Source organism: Protopterus annectens, chromosome 4.part0 (genome assembly GCF_019279795.1).
Source record: "Protopterus annectens isolate FY-2018-M chromosome 4.part0, PAN1.0, whole genome shotgun sequence".
NCBI classification, from domain to species: domain Eukaryota; kingdom Metazoa; phylum Chordata; order Ceratodontiformes; family Protopteridae; genus Protopterus; species Protopterus annectens.
The window spans coordinates 539,610,355-539,627,792 of NC_056733.1; the positions used below are offsets into that span (position 1 = coordinate 539,610,355).

General features: G+C 41.6%; 1 protein-coding gene across 2 annotated transcripts in view; it reads left to right on the plus strand.

Annotated features, from left to right (window-relative positions):
* THOC5 (THO complex 5) overlaps window positions 1–10,201 on the plus strand; it is a 1,209,707-nt gene extending 1,199,506 nt beyond the window's left edge. For both annotated transcript variants that reach the window (XM_044068466.1, XM_044068467.1), the window contains one exon: window positions 9,846–10,201. In XM_044068466.1, coding sequence (XP_043924401.1) covers window positions 9,846–9,909 — 64 coding nt within the window. In that variant the 3' untranslated portion in view covers window positions 9,910–10,201. The remainder of the gene's footprint in view (window positions 1–9,845) is intronic.
* Window positions 10,202–17,438: the final 7,237 nt, after the last annotated feature.

A 17,438-nucleotide genomic window follows, 5' to 3' on the forward strand; every position in this document is an offset into this window, starting at 1 on the left:
TATATATATATATATATATATATATATATATATATATATACACACACAACTTCCTTAGAGGGCACCTGGCATCTGGGGCAAGAAACACTGAGGAAGATGGCGTTGGCTGACGCTTTTATACCCTAGGCTCTCTGACGTCGGGGAAAGGGTGACATCAGCCGACGCCGGACCCAGACTTTGGAATCCGGCCGACCGAAGGGCTGCCTGAGGCAGGACAACCCATATGTGATGACTGCAGATGCATACCTATCGGACATCTACATTTATGGTAGGTACAAAACTGTACTTTTTTATGACTAAATTCCAGGAGAACTTTCCAGAGGAGGGAGGTAGTGGTAGATCTAGTCTGTCTAGATGTCAGAGAGGCCTTTGACTCTGTCTCACACAGGAGGCAGATAGGAAAGCTGAAGGGGTTTGGGTATAGGACCAAGCCTGAGGAACTTGTTTGCATAGATAAAAATGGTAGGTCATAGAGGATTCTGGTAAGAGGGGGACAGTGTCAGGAATTATGGAAGTGAATCGTGGAGTACTACTTGGCACCATCTGGGACCATTAATCTTGGTGTATTTGTCTCTAATGTATCTGAGGGACTAGGGAAAATGAAAAACTGTTTCAGGTGACACAGAGTTGCAACTGTGGAGAAATGGTAGGGGAATAGTCCAGAAAAAGTTTTGAAAAGGCTGAACAAGAGAACAGAAAAGAAGCAGTTGATGTTCAGGGCAAACAAATGCAAAATACTTCACACCAGAATTGTCATGGGCAAGGTCAGTATTGTTTTGTAAGAGTCAAAGGCAAATGTTAAAGGTTTATGGCTGACCAAGTTTTCAAATGACTGTAAACTTGATGCCATCATAAATTCCCCCAGAGGCCACCAAGAGAGCCTTTCCAAAACATGTCTAGAGCTAGTTCCATGGATTGAAACTGAATGCCAAGAATTGTATAATAGTGTCCTTTGGCAAACGACCTCCATTATAACTGTCACATTGAAAACACAACCCCCCCTCCCCACACACTTTGAAACTTGGTTACATAGTTAGGGATCTGGGAATCTATGTTGACAATCACCTCATATCCACTAAGGAAGTCCTCCATCACACAGTTTATATCAAAAGATATGATGTCCAGGTCTAAGGATGTAATAATTCCACTATACTCGGCTCTCATAAGACCATTGACTGTAATGCCCATTTCTGTATGTACCTTTCCAAACACTTAGCACAGTTGAAATGACCACAGTGTTTTTTCATTGAAAATAATAAAAAAAAATTAAGGGCCTAAAGCGTAAAAACTATTAAGGCAGTCTCAAAGCCTTATCTCTGTTCTCAGTGTCATACAGACTACTAAGAGAACCTCTGCCTTCTACATAGAGCCTCAGCTGACCCCATTCTGTCAGATCAATTACACATTCACAAGTCCAATAGTAGTAGTATGAACATCTGCTAGAAGGATTCCTGTGTGTTTTGCAACATTACTAGGACATGCTGTTGGGATAGATGCATATCACAGAATAGAGCTTCTATGGAACAGTCTTGCATTCCACATAAAGTGAATTGCATCTTAATTTATTCAGATGTAATTTGGGTGACTAGATGGAAACATAAATTCAACCCTAGCTGAGCATCCATGTCCCAACCCCTATGCTATTCATACAGAAAATACAAGGGCTAGAAAAAAGTGGGAATGTAAGGCTAGACTTAAGATCCTCACAGTTCAGTAGCCTTGCAAGTACTATGATGGCAACAGAACAGGATAAATGTGTAGGTATGATGATGTGTGTTGATCCCTCCTGGACTGGACCACTGAGAGCAGAGTGAGAAAGCAATGGCTACAGCAAACAGAATGCTGAGGAATATAGGCAGACAGCTAGATTACAGAAGCAAAGAGGTAATGTTTCTACTGCACAGGGCCTTATTCAGACCACACTTGAGTACTGTGTGCAGTTGTAGAGGCCCTGTAAGGAAATGAATCTCAGGCCTCTAGATTTAGGAAAGCTACCTTAAAGTGTGTGTGTGTGTGTGTGGGGGGGGGGGGGGGGGATATGATCAGATGCTACAGGAGCTAGGCTTGTCCTCAATTATAACCAGAAGAGACCGAGAGGACATGATATGTATGCACAAGATCATGCCAGGGAGACGTAAGGGTGCATTCTGAACATGAATGACAGAGGAGGCAGGAGAGGGCACAGACAGCAGATTATAGGGTCAAATTACTTCCTTGTTCTCCAAAAGTACTTTTTCACATAGAACATTATGGACCTGTAGGTTCATATGAGGTTACTAGGCTATTGACCCGAGGGTCGTTTTAAGCCTAGCCTATTTACACCCATTCTAAAAAAATTCTAGTCAGTGCCTAATATTATTATCAATAATAAATGCATTCACAAGCAGGTAATGCATTACCTTCACCAGGAAAACCTTCTCACACCCACTCAGCATGGTTTCCGTCCCAAGCATAGTACCACTACTGCACTGATATCCTTCATCAACACAGTCTCCCTTGCTCGTGATAACAATAAACTTATCTCATGCCTATTCCTTGACCTTTCTAAAGCCTATAACTCTGTCTGTCACTCTCTCCTCCTTGACAAACTCACTAACTTAAACTTCTCTCCTCCTACGATCTCCAGGTTCTCCAGCTATCTCTATACCTGCCAAATGGCTCTCTGCACTACCCCCCCCCTCACTGTACAAATGGGTGTCCCCCAGGGATCCATTCTCGGACCACTACTCTCTAACACCGGGGTGTCCAACCTTTTCAGCTGCAAGGGCCGCATTGAGTCAACAGAAATGGCCTGGGGGCAAACGGCAAGTGAGGACCAAAAAAAAAAAAGGTCTCTCACAAACTGAAGAGCAAAAAAAAACATGACGCGTCATAAACCAAAGAGCAAAAAACCCCAGGCATACGCGGACCAATACAAAGTCGGCCCACTGGCTGTATTGCAAGTGAACTTGAACAATAAACAAATCAATAAATGCATAACATTTGCCCTAAAACTCAATATCTCATTCTAATTATAAAAAAAACAGTTAAATCTAACATCCCAGTTTATTTGCAAAAAAAATCAACAGGTACAAACCTTTCAACTTGCACGAGACCACACCTGCGATTCTGCTGGTCTCCATGTCCTCCATCATGTCCCCAATGCCCACACGTCATCCAAAGCGCCCATGCACTCCTCCGTTTCCAGCTTTGCAATCTGTCCCTGAAACACGGCACCGGCAACATCAGGAATGATGAGACCCTCACTTCTCAAAAAATGAATAACCTCCATTTCTACATTTGCTTCACTGTCACCAACAGATGGCACACCTTATCAAACCCGTGGTTTTCTGCCATACCACTTGCATGATCTCAGGATTGCCGCCACACAACAACTACACAATTTGAGTTTCAGATTTCAAATCCTTCAGAAAATGCACTTTGCACAAAACCCTTGTCACTCCAGCCAGCCAGCACACCTGCAAGTCTAAAGCAAATACACAACATCTGTCCCCACCTCTGGGTCATTGTCCTCCCACCATGACCATACCGTTACCCCAATCAGATTTCTAGCACTGATAGATTGAGAGCCATGAGAAACATACATGCCATGCCCTGTGACCATTGTGGCACTCCGAGCAAACCTGCTCACCCACTGTGCCCCGAGCCAAACAGGTCTGCTATCCATGTTGCGCCACAAAAGGGTGCCCAAGAGCTGCACCTCCAGCGATGTGAAAAAACTGGGTCAAGACAGTGACGAAAGCCCTCAATTGCCGTGTGCCTCAAAATGTCACAGCATCTCCAACAGCCATCTGTGGCATCATGAAAACATGCAGAAGGGACCCCGATCTCATGTCCAAGGAAGGCACCCATGAATTTTATAACAAACAACAACAAAAGCCAGCGGTCAAGTGCACCTCATCATCAGGAACGCACCTCATTTGGGGTCCCAAAAAGTTCACGTTCCTCAAAGTTCCCCAAAGTTCCTCATTGAAAGACGCTCACACACTCACTGCTAGGATCTTCCTCAAGTGAAATCCATGGCAAATATAAATCAATCATACCAATTCATTAAAATATCTTCTCTACAAGTAAAACCAGCATATTTCAACTATCCTATGGCCTTCCCAGTTGAAGTTGCCAGCAAGCCACTATGTGTTCCACACCTTGCCCACCCGTTCCACACCATCAGAGCCAGTGTTCCACACCCCGGAGATGGAAGGTTGAGAGCCACGACAAAAGCACATACAAGAAATCAATCCATCAAACTTCACATCCAAAGGCATCAGCCGAGCCTCCAAGTGTAACATGTGAAGTCCATCAAATTAACTGCGTGGGCACGCTGCTGTCATTTATTATACAACAATATAACATTTGTGCTGGTTGTTTAATATATCTCTGAAGTCCAGCATCCTCCATGAAATGTGACAGAACATGAAGACCACTGCCCGTGCAAAGATGGAACCACAGCTCCTCACACCTTCACAAGCATCAAAGGCAAGTGTGCAAACTGATGTGACACCGACACTCCCAGTAAAACATCCATAACTCCAGGGACAAAGCAACAGAAGCCTAAACCAAAATGAATGCAATCAGTGGGCCGAACCACCCACAAGATATTACGCATTTTATATCAACTCTCTGGACTCTACTCTGGCCCTCTGTCAGCCAGTTTCCCACTAGCACCGTGACATCCTACCCAGGAGACGAACCACAAGTCAGTCCCACGCAGCAACCGCTGTGACACCCTCAGGCCACAACAGCTCCACAAATGCCCAAGGAGCACACAATCACAATCATGTCAAACAAGCCGACAAGTACTCCAAAGAAGGAAAAACAAGCAAACTCCCTCTCCACTCAACATCTGCTCAACTGCAAATCTACATGAGAGAAAATGTTTCTAAGCAGCAACATACACACATATATATATATATATATATATATATATATATATACATATATATATATGTATGTATGTATTTGGGAAGGCGACACAAGGCACAGGGTTTGAGTCTCACAAGGGACAACCGGCCAGGCCCAAAATGGTTTGCAAGGGCAACCAGCCCTGCACCAATCCTGTCCCATCCCACAAAACAGCCCTCTGGCACATGATTGGGGATTGAAGTCAACAAACAAGACACCGAGTTTCAGACCTCACATCCCTCCGACAATGGCAAAGGAAACCCAACTGTTCTAGCAATTTCCAAGCTTGTAAGCCCAATTAACTACCCAATCTTAAAATGTGTCCTTACTTTCTGGTCATCTGCCTCCCGCTTTGTGTGGCTCTGTTTGGATTCCCTCAGAGTGAGAGGTACAAAGAAGCAGTCCAGCAGACAAACCCCTTCACTGCCGCTGCCAGGGATCGCCCTCCAGTCTCCACCACACACAGGCACACGCCTCCATTCTCTCTCCAACCTACTAGCCAAAATGCTGCCTAGCTAGACAACCGCTTGACCGATCTCTCATTCCCACGCACACCGTGCATGAACAACACACATGCACTCCCACAAACACACCCACACTTTTCTCACCCAAAATGCTGCCCAGCTAGATAACCGCTCGACCGATCTCTCACTCCCACGCACACCGCGCATGCACAACACGCATGCACTCCCACAGACAAACACATTCACACCTTTCTCACTCGCCAAACAGCAAAAGGGCTGCCCAGCGAGCGCAAAACAATCCAGCCGTTTCATCGGTCCGAGCTCAATGGCAGTGAAGCAGCGAGCACCACCGGCAAATTAAAGTCCTGCTGGAGAACACCCACTCATTGAGCATGGTGCGATCGCCAATTCTCTGAGTCCAAATATGCACATACTCTTAAAATTTAAATCACACTTTGCAGTATATATTCTCTCAGACATAGACACGCTCCATCAACCAAAATACAAGCCGCCAAACTATACTTTCAAAGGTGAAAATTCAGCACATGTCACAGAGGAATGCCGCGCCACTTAACACCAGTCACCAGACAGCATCCCCTACCCCAAAATACACTGGCTGTCTCATGTGAAAACACAACACTGTGGTCGGGATGCCTGGGAACACACAAGACACAGACAAAGTTCTGTCCTCTTGGCAGAACAACCCCAGCCTCTGTCCGCGCCCCACACAACACGGCTCCGACTTTCCATCCACAGTACACAACCATTGCATCTGCAATCCTTCCTTGCAGGACAGAAAAATAGCTCTCAAAACTTTTCACTCACTCAGTCCACTCACCACTACAACTACAACAAGCTTACCCGTCAATTCAGAAGATCCTTCTTGCTCAATTCAACCCAAAGATCCTCCTCCTTCAGCTCCCCAGCGCGAATGCATCCACCGACGCAAAAAAATACGGAATGGTGCCCCCGGCGCATGCGCATAGCAGCCCAACAATGTGGACATAAAATGGGGAAAAAAGTAAAATTCCAACTCAAGGGTGGCGGGCCACATGGAAGAGCCCCGAGGGTTGGACACTCCTGCTCTAACATTTTCACCAACTTACTCTACTCCTGTTGTCCCCGGTCATCTCTTGTGCAATATGCTGATGACTCTACAGTTATAACCATTGCTGACAACCCAACTGATCTCCACTCAACTACCCAGGCATCTTTCCACACCATTGAGACATGGCTTAGTGATAAGAAACTAATACTTAATCCAAAGAAAACTAAGCTCCTACTCCTCCTCCCCAAAAACTCACCTCACTTAAAAGTACATATACCATTTTATCTGGCAACAACACCACCATCTCAGCTGAACCTAGTACTAAATTGCTGGGTGTCACAATTGATGATCAGGTTAAGTTTGATCTACATATTACTAACTCTATTAAAAAAACTCATTAGAAACTTGGACACCTCTTCCGCAACAAGAAATACTTAACCAACACAGCCCGAAAAACTCTCTCTCATGCTTTACTAGTTCCAACACTACTATACAGCTGTCACATATTCACAAACCTAAACTCTACACTTATTTCCAAACTTGAATCTACCTACAATAAGGTTGCCAGATTTGCAGCAAACCAAACCTACAAGTCACACCACTGCTTAGCACTTCAGCAACTAGACTGGCTAGAATTCCCTCATCTGCTCCAACTGTATCAACTACAAATCATTCACTTCATCCTCTATCTACCCTCCTTCTGCCCCAGCCTCTCCTCCATAATATCTAAATATTCCTTGCTAGAACTCTACGCAGCTCAGACCAAGAATTATTACACATCTACAAACCCAAAGCCAAAATAGGATGGGCAGCTACAGACCCTTTGTTTTGGCCTGAACTTCCATGAAGTAAATACTAAACAAAAGGAGGCCCAGTACTGACCCTAGTGGAACCCCACTGGTGACAGGTTTGCTACTTGAGGTGGAGTCACCCACTTTGATAGCATGTGTACAGTTAGTGTGCAATCTACCTAACAACAAAGGGGTTGACATTTAGGTGGATGAGTTTGTCAATAGTGCCTGAATGGGGGATTGTGTTAAAGGCCTTTGCCAAGCCCAAATATGCTGTGTGCACAGATTTGCCCTCATCTAGGGCCCTGATCACATTTTCAAAGAAGTCTGCTAGGTTTAACAGGCATGAGCGACCCTTTGCAAAGCTGAACTGGGTTGGATCAAGGGTTTGAAGGACATTTATATTTTTATTTAGGAGGTCCATGATGATACGTTCCATGGCCTTGCAGATAAGGCAAGTCAGGCTTATGGGTCTGTAATTTCCAAGGTCTGTTGCTAAGCCTGGGGACAACAGTCATGGTTTTCCATTCAGCAGGGACAAATCCTGTATTCAGGCGTAGTTAAATAGGGTGATTAAGGGGATTGCTAATTCCTGTTTTAATTTGTTTAGAATGCAGCCCGGGATGCCATCAGGACCCATAGAGGCTGTGTTTTTTGCCTTAGACAGAGCTTTGATGACCTGTTAGCTATATAGGTTGTGGGAACTGTTGAAGGTATGATTTGTGATATGTTAGGAGGGGATGAAGGGAAGAAATTTTCACCAAACCTGTTCACTAGTAGGTTAGCAATTTCTGCTGAATCCGTGTGTGTGATATCATTTGTCTCTAGTTCAGCACACGTCTGGATCCTACCTTTTAGGCAATGGATGTAGCTGATGAAAACCTTATGGTTATCCTTAGCTGTGTTTGCTAAATTTTTCTTGAAGTTGTGCTTAGAGGATTTTATAAGTTTTCTTATTTGTTTATTTAGGCTTAGGAGGGTACTTTTCCAGTGCTGGGACCTACCATTGGTATTGTTAGACAACAGCTTCTTACGCTTGTTGTATAGTTTATTTCTGAGAGATGTCCACCAGGGTGGCTTGTTTTACTTGAGACTCTTACTTTGGTCCTGTCTGGCACAGCAGAGTCAGTACATTACTATAAGTGTTGGTACAAGGCATCAGAGTATACTTCAGTATAGTTGCCAAGACCATCTGTGGGGACTGGGGCTTGGAAATTATTTATGACAACCCCTGGAGGGTATAGTTGGCTTTGGTGAAGTTTTTAATCTGACTTCACCTTTGATGGGTTCTGGAGTTATTGCTACTTTAAAAGTGACTGACTTGTGATCAGATTTTACTAATGAGGGTCCTACTCTTACGGTAGCACAGTGGTCTCTCAAATTGGTGAGAACCAGGTCAAGTATGTTTGAGCCCCTTATAGGATTTTGTACAATTTGTTCCAGGACATTTGATTTAACAAAGTCCCAGTTGATGATAGGATAGTTAAACTCCCCCATGACAAGAGTGTTTAGATTGTATTTTGATTCACTCAAGTAAAGCTAAATAAGCTGCATGAGCATCTTGGTTCATGGGGGGGACCCCTGTAACTAGCAATGGTTTGAGGGGGGGGGGTCTTACCCATGGTAATCTGAACTTGGAGTAGCTCCGTAGAGTTATCTTGTCTAACCAGTCTGGAGGAATTTTGATCTTTAATGTAGGTAAATACTCCGCCTTTGGGTCTCACACTTTACCTTGCAGGGCTGGGGTACTCTCTGTGGCCTTGAACTAGGATTATGTGACTGCACAGATGTCTAGATCATCCAAGGAAAGAATGCTTCCAGAGTGCAGCTTTTGGTTTAAACTCATAGCATTCAGCAGCATGACCCTTATTTTGTTTGTGCTGGATATTTTCATGTTGGAAGTTTTGTTTTTTGAGACCTTGTCTAAAAAGGCAGTATGGGGGCGGCGAGAGCCATAGCCAGCAGCTGAAAGCCCAGAGGTGTCAGGTGCAGACCACCTCTGGCAAAGCAGCGAGATCTTTCAACCATGTCATCCCAAGCTGATAGAAACTGGTCCCCCCTATTGACACCAGAAATTAATCCAGTTATTAAAGTCAATTTGTTTGTATTGTGGCATTGTTATAGGTTTGGGTAAAATGCTGCTCAAGGCTAGGGACATAACTGCGTAGGACACATATACAGAGAGCTTAATAGATTACCAGAGAGGGTATCAGTGGTGGCATTCACAAGGCATGGGGCAGGTGGAAAAGTAATAAAGGGAGGAATGAAGAGGAGGTGGAATGTTACTACAATAAAAATGGCAGACCAGATAGACTTGCTATCTCCTTCTCCTGTCAGGCAACTGTAATGTAATGTAATGTAATGCAACATCCTTCTCCCATTCCTCACAGCTTACCTTGAATGGTAAAGATGACTTGAGGTGACCAGTGGGAATGAGGGCTGATCATAGACTGATGTCTAATCTAGTTAGAAATTAGAGTTGGGATGCAAAGGTGAAATATGTGTTGCCTTATTTTTAGAATGTGTGTAGTTATACTGTGTACTTAGGAGAGTGAAATGAGTGAAGTCAGCTTTTCTTGTAGTTGTGTGGTCATACAGTGTATTTGAGAGTGAGATAATTTTTGTTTGTTTGCTTTTTAGGGGTCCCAATCGACTGAAACCTTTTAAATACAACCCTCCACATGGATTCTTTAGTCATCGATGAGTCTCCTGGGTTTCACCAGAACCATATGTGATAAACCTAACAAGAAGGAACATCCAGTATTGTGAGCTGTACAGTACATCTCCTAAAGAGCTTCCCCAGTTGTGTTGGGGACTTGTATTTCCCTGGTTATGTAGGATTCTTGTAATATGCTTTTTCTCATTTATGAAGTATTGTCATTCTGCAGTTACTGACTGAATTCATTGTACACAATTTTGTTTCCATGACTGCACAACTTATCAGGCCTTCGCATTCAATCTCAGACCTCATTCATTAAATGAATTTTGGAAGAAAAGTGTGGCCTTCTTTGCACAGCAGTTATTTTTCGGTATGGAAAAACCTGAGTGTTATTTTTCACCCTGCATTGAACTAGTGATAATAGCACCCTACTTGAAGCAAGATAACAGGAGCCAGCAATCACCAAATTTATTTCTACCCCCTGCAACTAATTACTTACACAAGTACAAGTGACTGCCATTAGCCATGTGGGTGTCTGTTGATGCATGGTGCAAGTGAGCCATGTAGGCACTAGCTATTCTGTTTATGTTGGTAAATTTTTACTTATATTAAGTAAATATGCAGGCTCAATTAAGTTACCCAAATTGTCTAAATATATATGACAGTTATTAAAGTAATAGTAAGAGTTTATTATTAAGCATTCAGTCAAGAAGTAATTCTCTGAAGTAGGATACAACTTTTGACTCGGAGTTGGCTGATGATGCAAAACTACCAGAGTGAACTGTTTTCCCATAAGAGTGGAGTTGTGGCAACAATGAAAACATTACACTGCAGAATAAAATTATGCATTTGTGTACACATCTCTGTGTATATCTCTCTCTTCCATCATGTCTGATGATAAAATGACAGCATCTGTAGTGGCACTTTATTACAATATCACCATTTAGCACCTCTGCTCATTATTTAGTAAGTAAAAACAAAAGCCACATATTAAATACACACTAATAAACACCAGTAATGAAACAATTATATAAATTAATCAAATTAGGCTACTCCAACAGCATTCTTTAAGTCTTAAGGAGCCAACATGCAAATTTCAAAATGAACATTAACCTATTCCTTTTTACTGTAAGTTTGGGTGGTGCAGCAGATAGTGTTGCCACCTCATAGCAAGAGGTTATTTCTCTGTGGAGCCTGCATGTCCTCCTTGTGTTCACTCGGGTTTCCTCCAGCATTCCAAAGACATACAGTAGGTTAGACTGGACACTCTAACTTGGCCATAGGGGTGTGTCTGTGTGTGTGTGGTATGAAAACTACAGCGGTGGGGCTAGCCACCCAGCAGTATAAATCTTGGCTGTAGATATTTGCACTGTTGAAGAGACACCCTGACCACATGTGCAAAAATGGGAAAAGGGTTTGTGGATGGATGGATTAAAAAATTATTCTAAAATAGTAGCTTGTAAACCTTTCATATATCCCTTATGAAATCAAAAGTGTTTAGCAACTGGATTATTATTAGTACTAATGGCGCATAATTTAAACATAGTTTGAACACAAATTTATCAGCTAGTTTGTCCATTACAAATTAAAATTGTGCACATATAAGAGCATAAACAACTTTATGGTAACAAGTAAAACACTTTGTAACTTGTACTTTATTATATAAGAAAATTGTGGAAAATGTAAGAACATGCGGAACACCTTCTTCAAGGAACAGTGCCTGTTTTATTACTAATAACATTCCTAGAATCCCTTTTTCTTATAATTGCTTTTAACCAAATAATCTTTAAGACTTCTGTCTCTTTTATAAGAAACACATAACCCTATCGGATATAATTCTAGCCAGTCCTGTATCAAACTTTAAGAAAATTCTACCCTTTCTGAAAAACTTCAGTCGTTTTTCACTAATATAATTAAATTCATTATCAAAACACAGACCCTTTCATCCAGTCATTTATAAGTGTCAGTACTACAGCTGTGAGACTTGTAATTAATAGTCTAATTTATTCATATTAACTTTTTTATAACAATCTAAAACTATATCTCAATCATATCCACTAAAAGTAAACCAGAATATGACATCTCAAGCTTCTAATAAAAAATCAGCTCTATCACTAATCTCAGCAGGACTAGGGTCACAGCTAGTGACATGTAAAGGCATCTTACTATAAGTTGGTTTCCTGTAAAGTTTTGTTTTAATGTTATAGCCTTCATTACCTATCAAAGTTAAATCTAAATAATTCACACAATGCTCAACTATTCCAAAAGTGAATTCCAAGCTAAATCTCTTATTAGTAAGATCGTTCATAAACCTCTCCACAGTGCACGTATCAGTAGTATATGCAAATAGCTTTCTTATGTGTACTATTATGCATAAGATGTTCATAACATAAACTGTCATGTTGCAGTCTAAGTAGTGCTACATCTTGTCCTTTACTACTCGGTCTAGCAATTACATTCGGATGATTTTGCAATTCCTTTAATGCAACTCATTCTTCCTTACTTAAAGTAAACTTCAAGCCCATTTCATTCATCCGGATTTTTAACATATTCTCTCGTGTAAAATTCATAATTCAAAGAGATAAGTAATTTTACTATGTTGTACAAGACATAAAAAGTACCATTTCTAGCTAAATTAAAACAAAACTCAGACTATATGTTAAAGAATCAATATCAGAACAAGAAAATCTTGTCTGTATCAATAAAATAATTTTTGTGTAAAATTTCATTATTTTTAGAAAAATTAATAAGCTGCAACTTGCACACAAAATAAAACAATGGATTGTTAGTTGGAATAAATTTTAAACCCTTTTGCAAGAGAAATAATTGCACATGTTAATGTTATGCCAGATAAATTAAATATACTTTTTAAAGTCCAGCAAACTGTCCATAAAAACCCTTCAGAAAAGCATTCTGAAGGTAACCAGTCAATAGAAACAATTTCATTATTACGCAGTACCTTATTGATGGTATCTCCCTCTTATTGTTCCTGCCCTACTGGTTATATACCGAATATGCTTTTTTCTTGTCACACTGTGGTTGCTGAAACAGTTGGGGAATTATCATCATGCTGTTTAAAGCCTCTCTGATGCAGTTGCTGTTTGTTATGTTGCAGCTGTATATAATTAATTTTCTGTGTTTATTTAATAGTGGATATTTTAAATCATACTTGACCCTCTCCTTCTGAAAATGTCTCCAAATTCTGATAAGCTGCTGATTTTCCTGAGCTTGCTGAAGTGACTGAACCATTGCCATGTCATCTGTTATGACCCTCTCTTCTCATTTTGCAGGACTTCTGATTAGACCAGAAGAAGGCCCAATCTTCCACAGGTCACGTTTAAGTTTGTTACACTTCCTGCCCTCTTAATTCCTTTCTCATATTGATATTCACAAACCTTAGATGTCGTCCTATTCATCTGTTGCAGTATTCTTTACATGTGGGAGTTGCCTGCCCAGGCAACCCGACTTTGGCCAGTATGCCAAAGTCTTACTACTCTAAGGTGCGTGGTGCCTCTCACATAGGCAACTATCACACATAGGTGATAAAGGTGACGTATGCGTGCACCATCCTCAGAATTTCTTTGCTGCCAGTTAGATCACCAGTCCCGGGGGTCACTCTGCAGCAGGAATTAAGCGTTTCTTTTAAAAGATAAGTACCCCGTTGGGGAACCTTTTGTGTCTTTTGCTGCTGTATTAGCTCTTTCTTTGAGTTAATGTCATCCAAGAAAGGGTAGTTTGATTGTGGAAGACAGATTCCACACAAAGAAAATCACTCTGTGTCTTTTCTGTCTTGGGCTCCACCATGACCATAAGAATTCTTCTGTCTGCCAGTTGTTCATTCCCAAGACCCTTTGGAGCAGGCTTTCCTCCCTTGCCATGTAGTTAGAAAACCAGTGCTTGAAAATTCCTGCCAAACGTGCAATGGGAGGGTTCCTCCGGCCCAACGAGTGAGCCTACCATGAAGCGAAAGGTCAAGGCCCGAGGCTTCAGCTGCTCCTCTCCCAGTAGACGTCTCTCCTGAGGTACATGATATCCCAGAGACAAGTTCATCTCCAGATCTGGATTACCAGGCTGAACCCGTTTTATAGGCTGACCTAGGCTTATGCCAACTCATCCAGAGAGGCTTCAGAGACATCTGATACAAAAGTCCAGGGAGAACCAAGGCTTGTTTTATCGGAAGGCCCTGGGGGAATGACACACATCATGCTGAGGGAAGAAGTAAATTTGAACATTCTAGAATGTAGGTCAAGTCCAAACCTCCCACTTTACATTGGATGGACATGCCAGCAAAGAAGAAACTAAACATCCATCCTTTCCTCCCGACCACCAGAAAGACTGGCAAAACTTTGCACAAGTGTTATTCAAGCCCTTCATGCCTTTAAGGCCTACTGTAGGGTCCCCTGTGCCTCCCCTATCTTGGTCTACCTCACCTCAAAAATGTGTTAGACAGCCACCTTCTTCAGAAGAGGGAAGTCCCATCAGATGAAGATAGTAACCGTCTAGCATACTCCTGTCAAATCCCTTCAACATTGGACTATGCTTCCTTTGAGAAAGACTCTAATCGGACTGACTCACCCATAGAGGAAATCTCCTTTGAGGAAACGCATGTAAAACTGAGGGACCACTTCAGGTGGGACAGCTCTCAAATGTTAGACATCCAGAAGAGGTACTACGACCTCTTCCAGGTGGAAACTCTCATCCTTTCTACCATCCCACCTGTTATTCACGCCTTTCTGGATGCCTTTGCTTTCACATCCCGATTCTCAACCTCTGGCCCCTAAGAAGCCAGACAGGTATTACAAAGTTCCTCAAGACAGCAACTTTCTGTTGAAGGCCCCTGTGGCTGACACCTCTGTTATCTCTGTGGCCTCAGACAAACGCTTCTAGATCCCTTCCTTCCACCTCTGTCAACAGTAGGTAACTCGAGAGATTGGGGAAGAGGATTTACAGTTCTGCTACCAGCCTTTAGGGCTTTGAACTACCAGACTCCTGTGACCAAGTATTCCCTAGAACTTGTGTCACAACTGTCTAAAATTGTGTCTGACATGCCTGATTCAGAAAACAAGACCTCGGCCTCTTCCTTTATTGATGGATCCTCCCAGGTGGCCAGACATTCTATAAAATGCAGCTGTGATGCTGTTGAAGCCCCCTCTTGGACTGCCACCTCAGCCTCAGTAGTCAGGAGATTTTCACATCTAAGGCTTCAACTTTTCCCTGCAGATGTCAAGGTGAAGCTCATGGATGCTGCCCTTGATAATACAGCTTTATTTGGTATGGCTTCAGCTGATCTCTTTAAATCCTTGCTGGCAAAGAGCAAGGAATTAAAGCAGCTCAAGCACATTGTGATCTCTCCAGTCCCCAAATTCCACAGGAACTGCCCTTCCAAACAGGTTTTCATCCAAAAGCAAACTTGGTCCTCTCAACCCAAGCCCTCCAAGGGAAGCAAGAAAACTCAGCATTATTCTGCCCCCTTCTCTTCCCACTTGAGTAAGCAGCTTTTTCTTGACAAAGCAGGTTCATCCAGACTGTTGGACTCCTACCCAACTCCCCTCTTTCCCTCTACCTCTCCCTATGCCCCAGTATGAGAATCCATCATTCAAGATGCCTGGGTCTTGTAAATACATAAAACATGATTACTTCATGGCATGGTACACCATACCTTTGTTCAGGGGTATTCCACAACCACCTGCGGAAGAAGTACCCCATTACCCCAAATTTTGGCAGACTCGCTAGAATAGGGAACTGTTCAACCAGTGCCTTCACAGCAAAAAGGAACAGACTTCTACTCTTGTATGTTCTTAGTTCCCGGAAAGGAAGGCCCCTGGAGACGCATGCTAGATCTCACCTTCCTCAATACTTTGCAAAAGGTGCCCTCATTCAAAATGCTCACCCTTCAGATTGTTTCCTCTGATTCTTCCTTAAGCCTTTATGGTGTCCATAGACATAAATGATGCCTATATGCATATTCCCATTCATCTCAAATTCAGGAAATTCCTCCACTTCTCATGGTTCTTGGATGTATTGTCACTCTTTTCATTGGACTGTCTCTCCTGCTACGGCTTCAGTTCAGAGGCTGATGCTCGTGTATGTCACCTTTATGGCCTTTGTCTGATAGTTACCGACTTGAGACGTACTGGTCACCTAACAGATGTAAAACACGTTGGTATACTGGCCGAAGTCAGGTAGTCTGGGCAGGCAGATCCCTCATGTGAAGAATACTGCAACAAGAGAAGAGAAAGGACATCTATCATTATGGTCAGTTCTTGTACAACTATTCTTTCAATAATATGAAGAGATTAAGTTGATTATTGGCCTCTTAAGTTGATTATTGGTCTCTCTAATTTCGGTAGACAGTTTCTGCAACCTGATCATATCGGTATGAGAATATTTAGCCTTTCAGTGTCACATTTATGCTTTGCAGCAGTCCACCTTTTAAAAATATAACAACCTCCTTATTTCCTTCAGCAAATGCAGTAATAGGACTTCTAAACAGTCCAATCCTAAACAGTCCAATCCCTCTCTGCCATTTTGTAATGTAACAAGGTCAAACTGAGTATGTACTTCAGAAAGCATTACCTTTGCTAGTTTTCTGAGAACTCCTTAACGTTCTTCTCTAACCTTCTGTGTACATTAGGAACCAGAGAAACAAGCAAGTCTCTAAACAAGTTTTTCCTTCGGGTACATACCACTTCAAATAATTCAGTTCCACAAGAAAATCACTCATTACCCATTTTTAAAATCAGAGGAATATCATTAAAAGGCCTCATTTGGAACAACTTCCAATATTTCAGAAGAATTTTGTGTAGAGACGGACATGACATCAAATAAACACCAAAAAAGAATAAAATAATAAAATGTCCATAGTTACACTTTATTAAAGGATAACCAATTGGCACTTCAGCTCATACCATCAGTATTTAAAAAAAATGGAAACACACATACCATTAAATTCCAGTAATTAAATAGCTGACTAAATTAATCAAATTAGGCTACTCCAACTAAATTTATTATTAACCCCATAATGGGCCAATTTCTAAATGAATATAATTTCCTTCTTTAACAACCATTGTTGGTATTAAAATATTGTTCTAAAATAGTTGCATGTAAACCTTTCATATTCCCCTTATGACATTCTCCCAAGTGTTTAGCAATTTAATTGCTCACTGTATTATTCTTAATGTCACATAAACTTTCTTGCAATCTAACTTTTAAGTTTTTGACTAGTTTATTAATGCAAATTAAGTAACATGCATCTAAGAGCATAAGTAATAATGTAACAAATAAGACACTTTGTAATTTGTACTTTATTATTATTTACAGAAGAAAATTGTGAGACAATGAACATACAGAATACCTTCCATAAGGGAAGGTGCCTGATCTATTATTACTACTACTAATAAAACTCCTGGAATTCTTTTAATTATAATTATTTTAACCAAATCTTTAAGATTTCTACTTCTTTTATAAGAAACGCACAGTATATCAGGCAAAATTCTAACCAGTTCTGTATTCAACTTAAAAACAAATCCTTCCTTCTTGAACAACTTACTTATTTTCCCATCTGTATGCCTGTT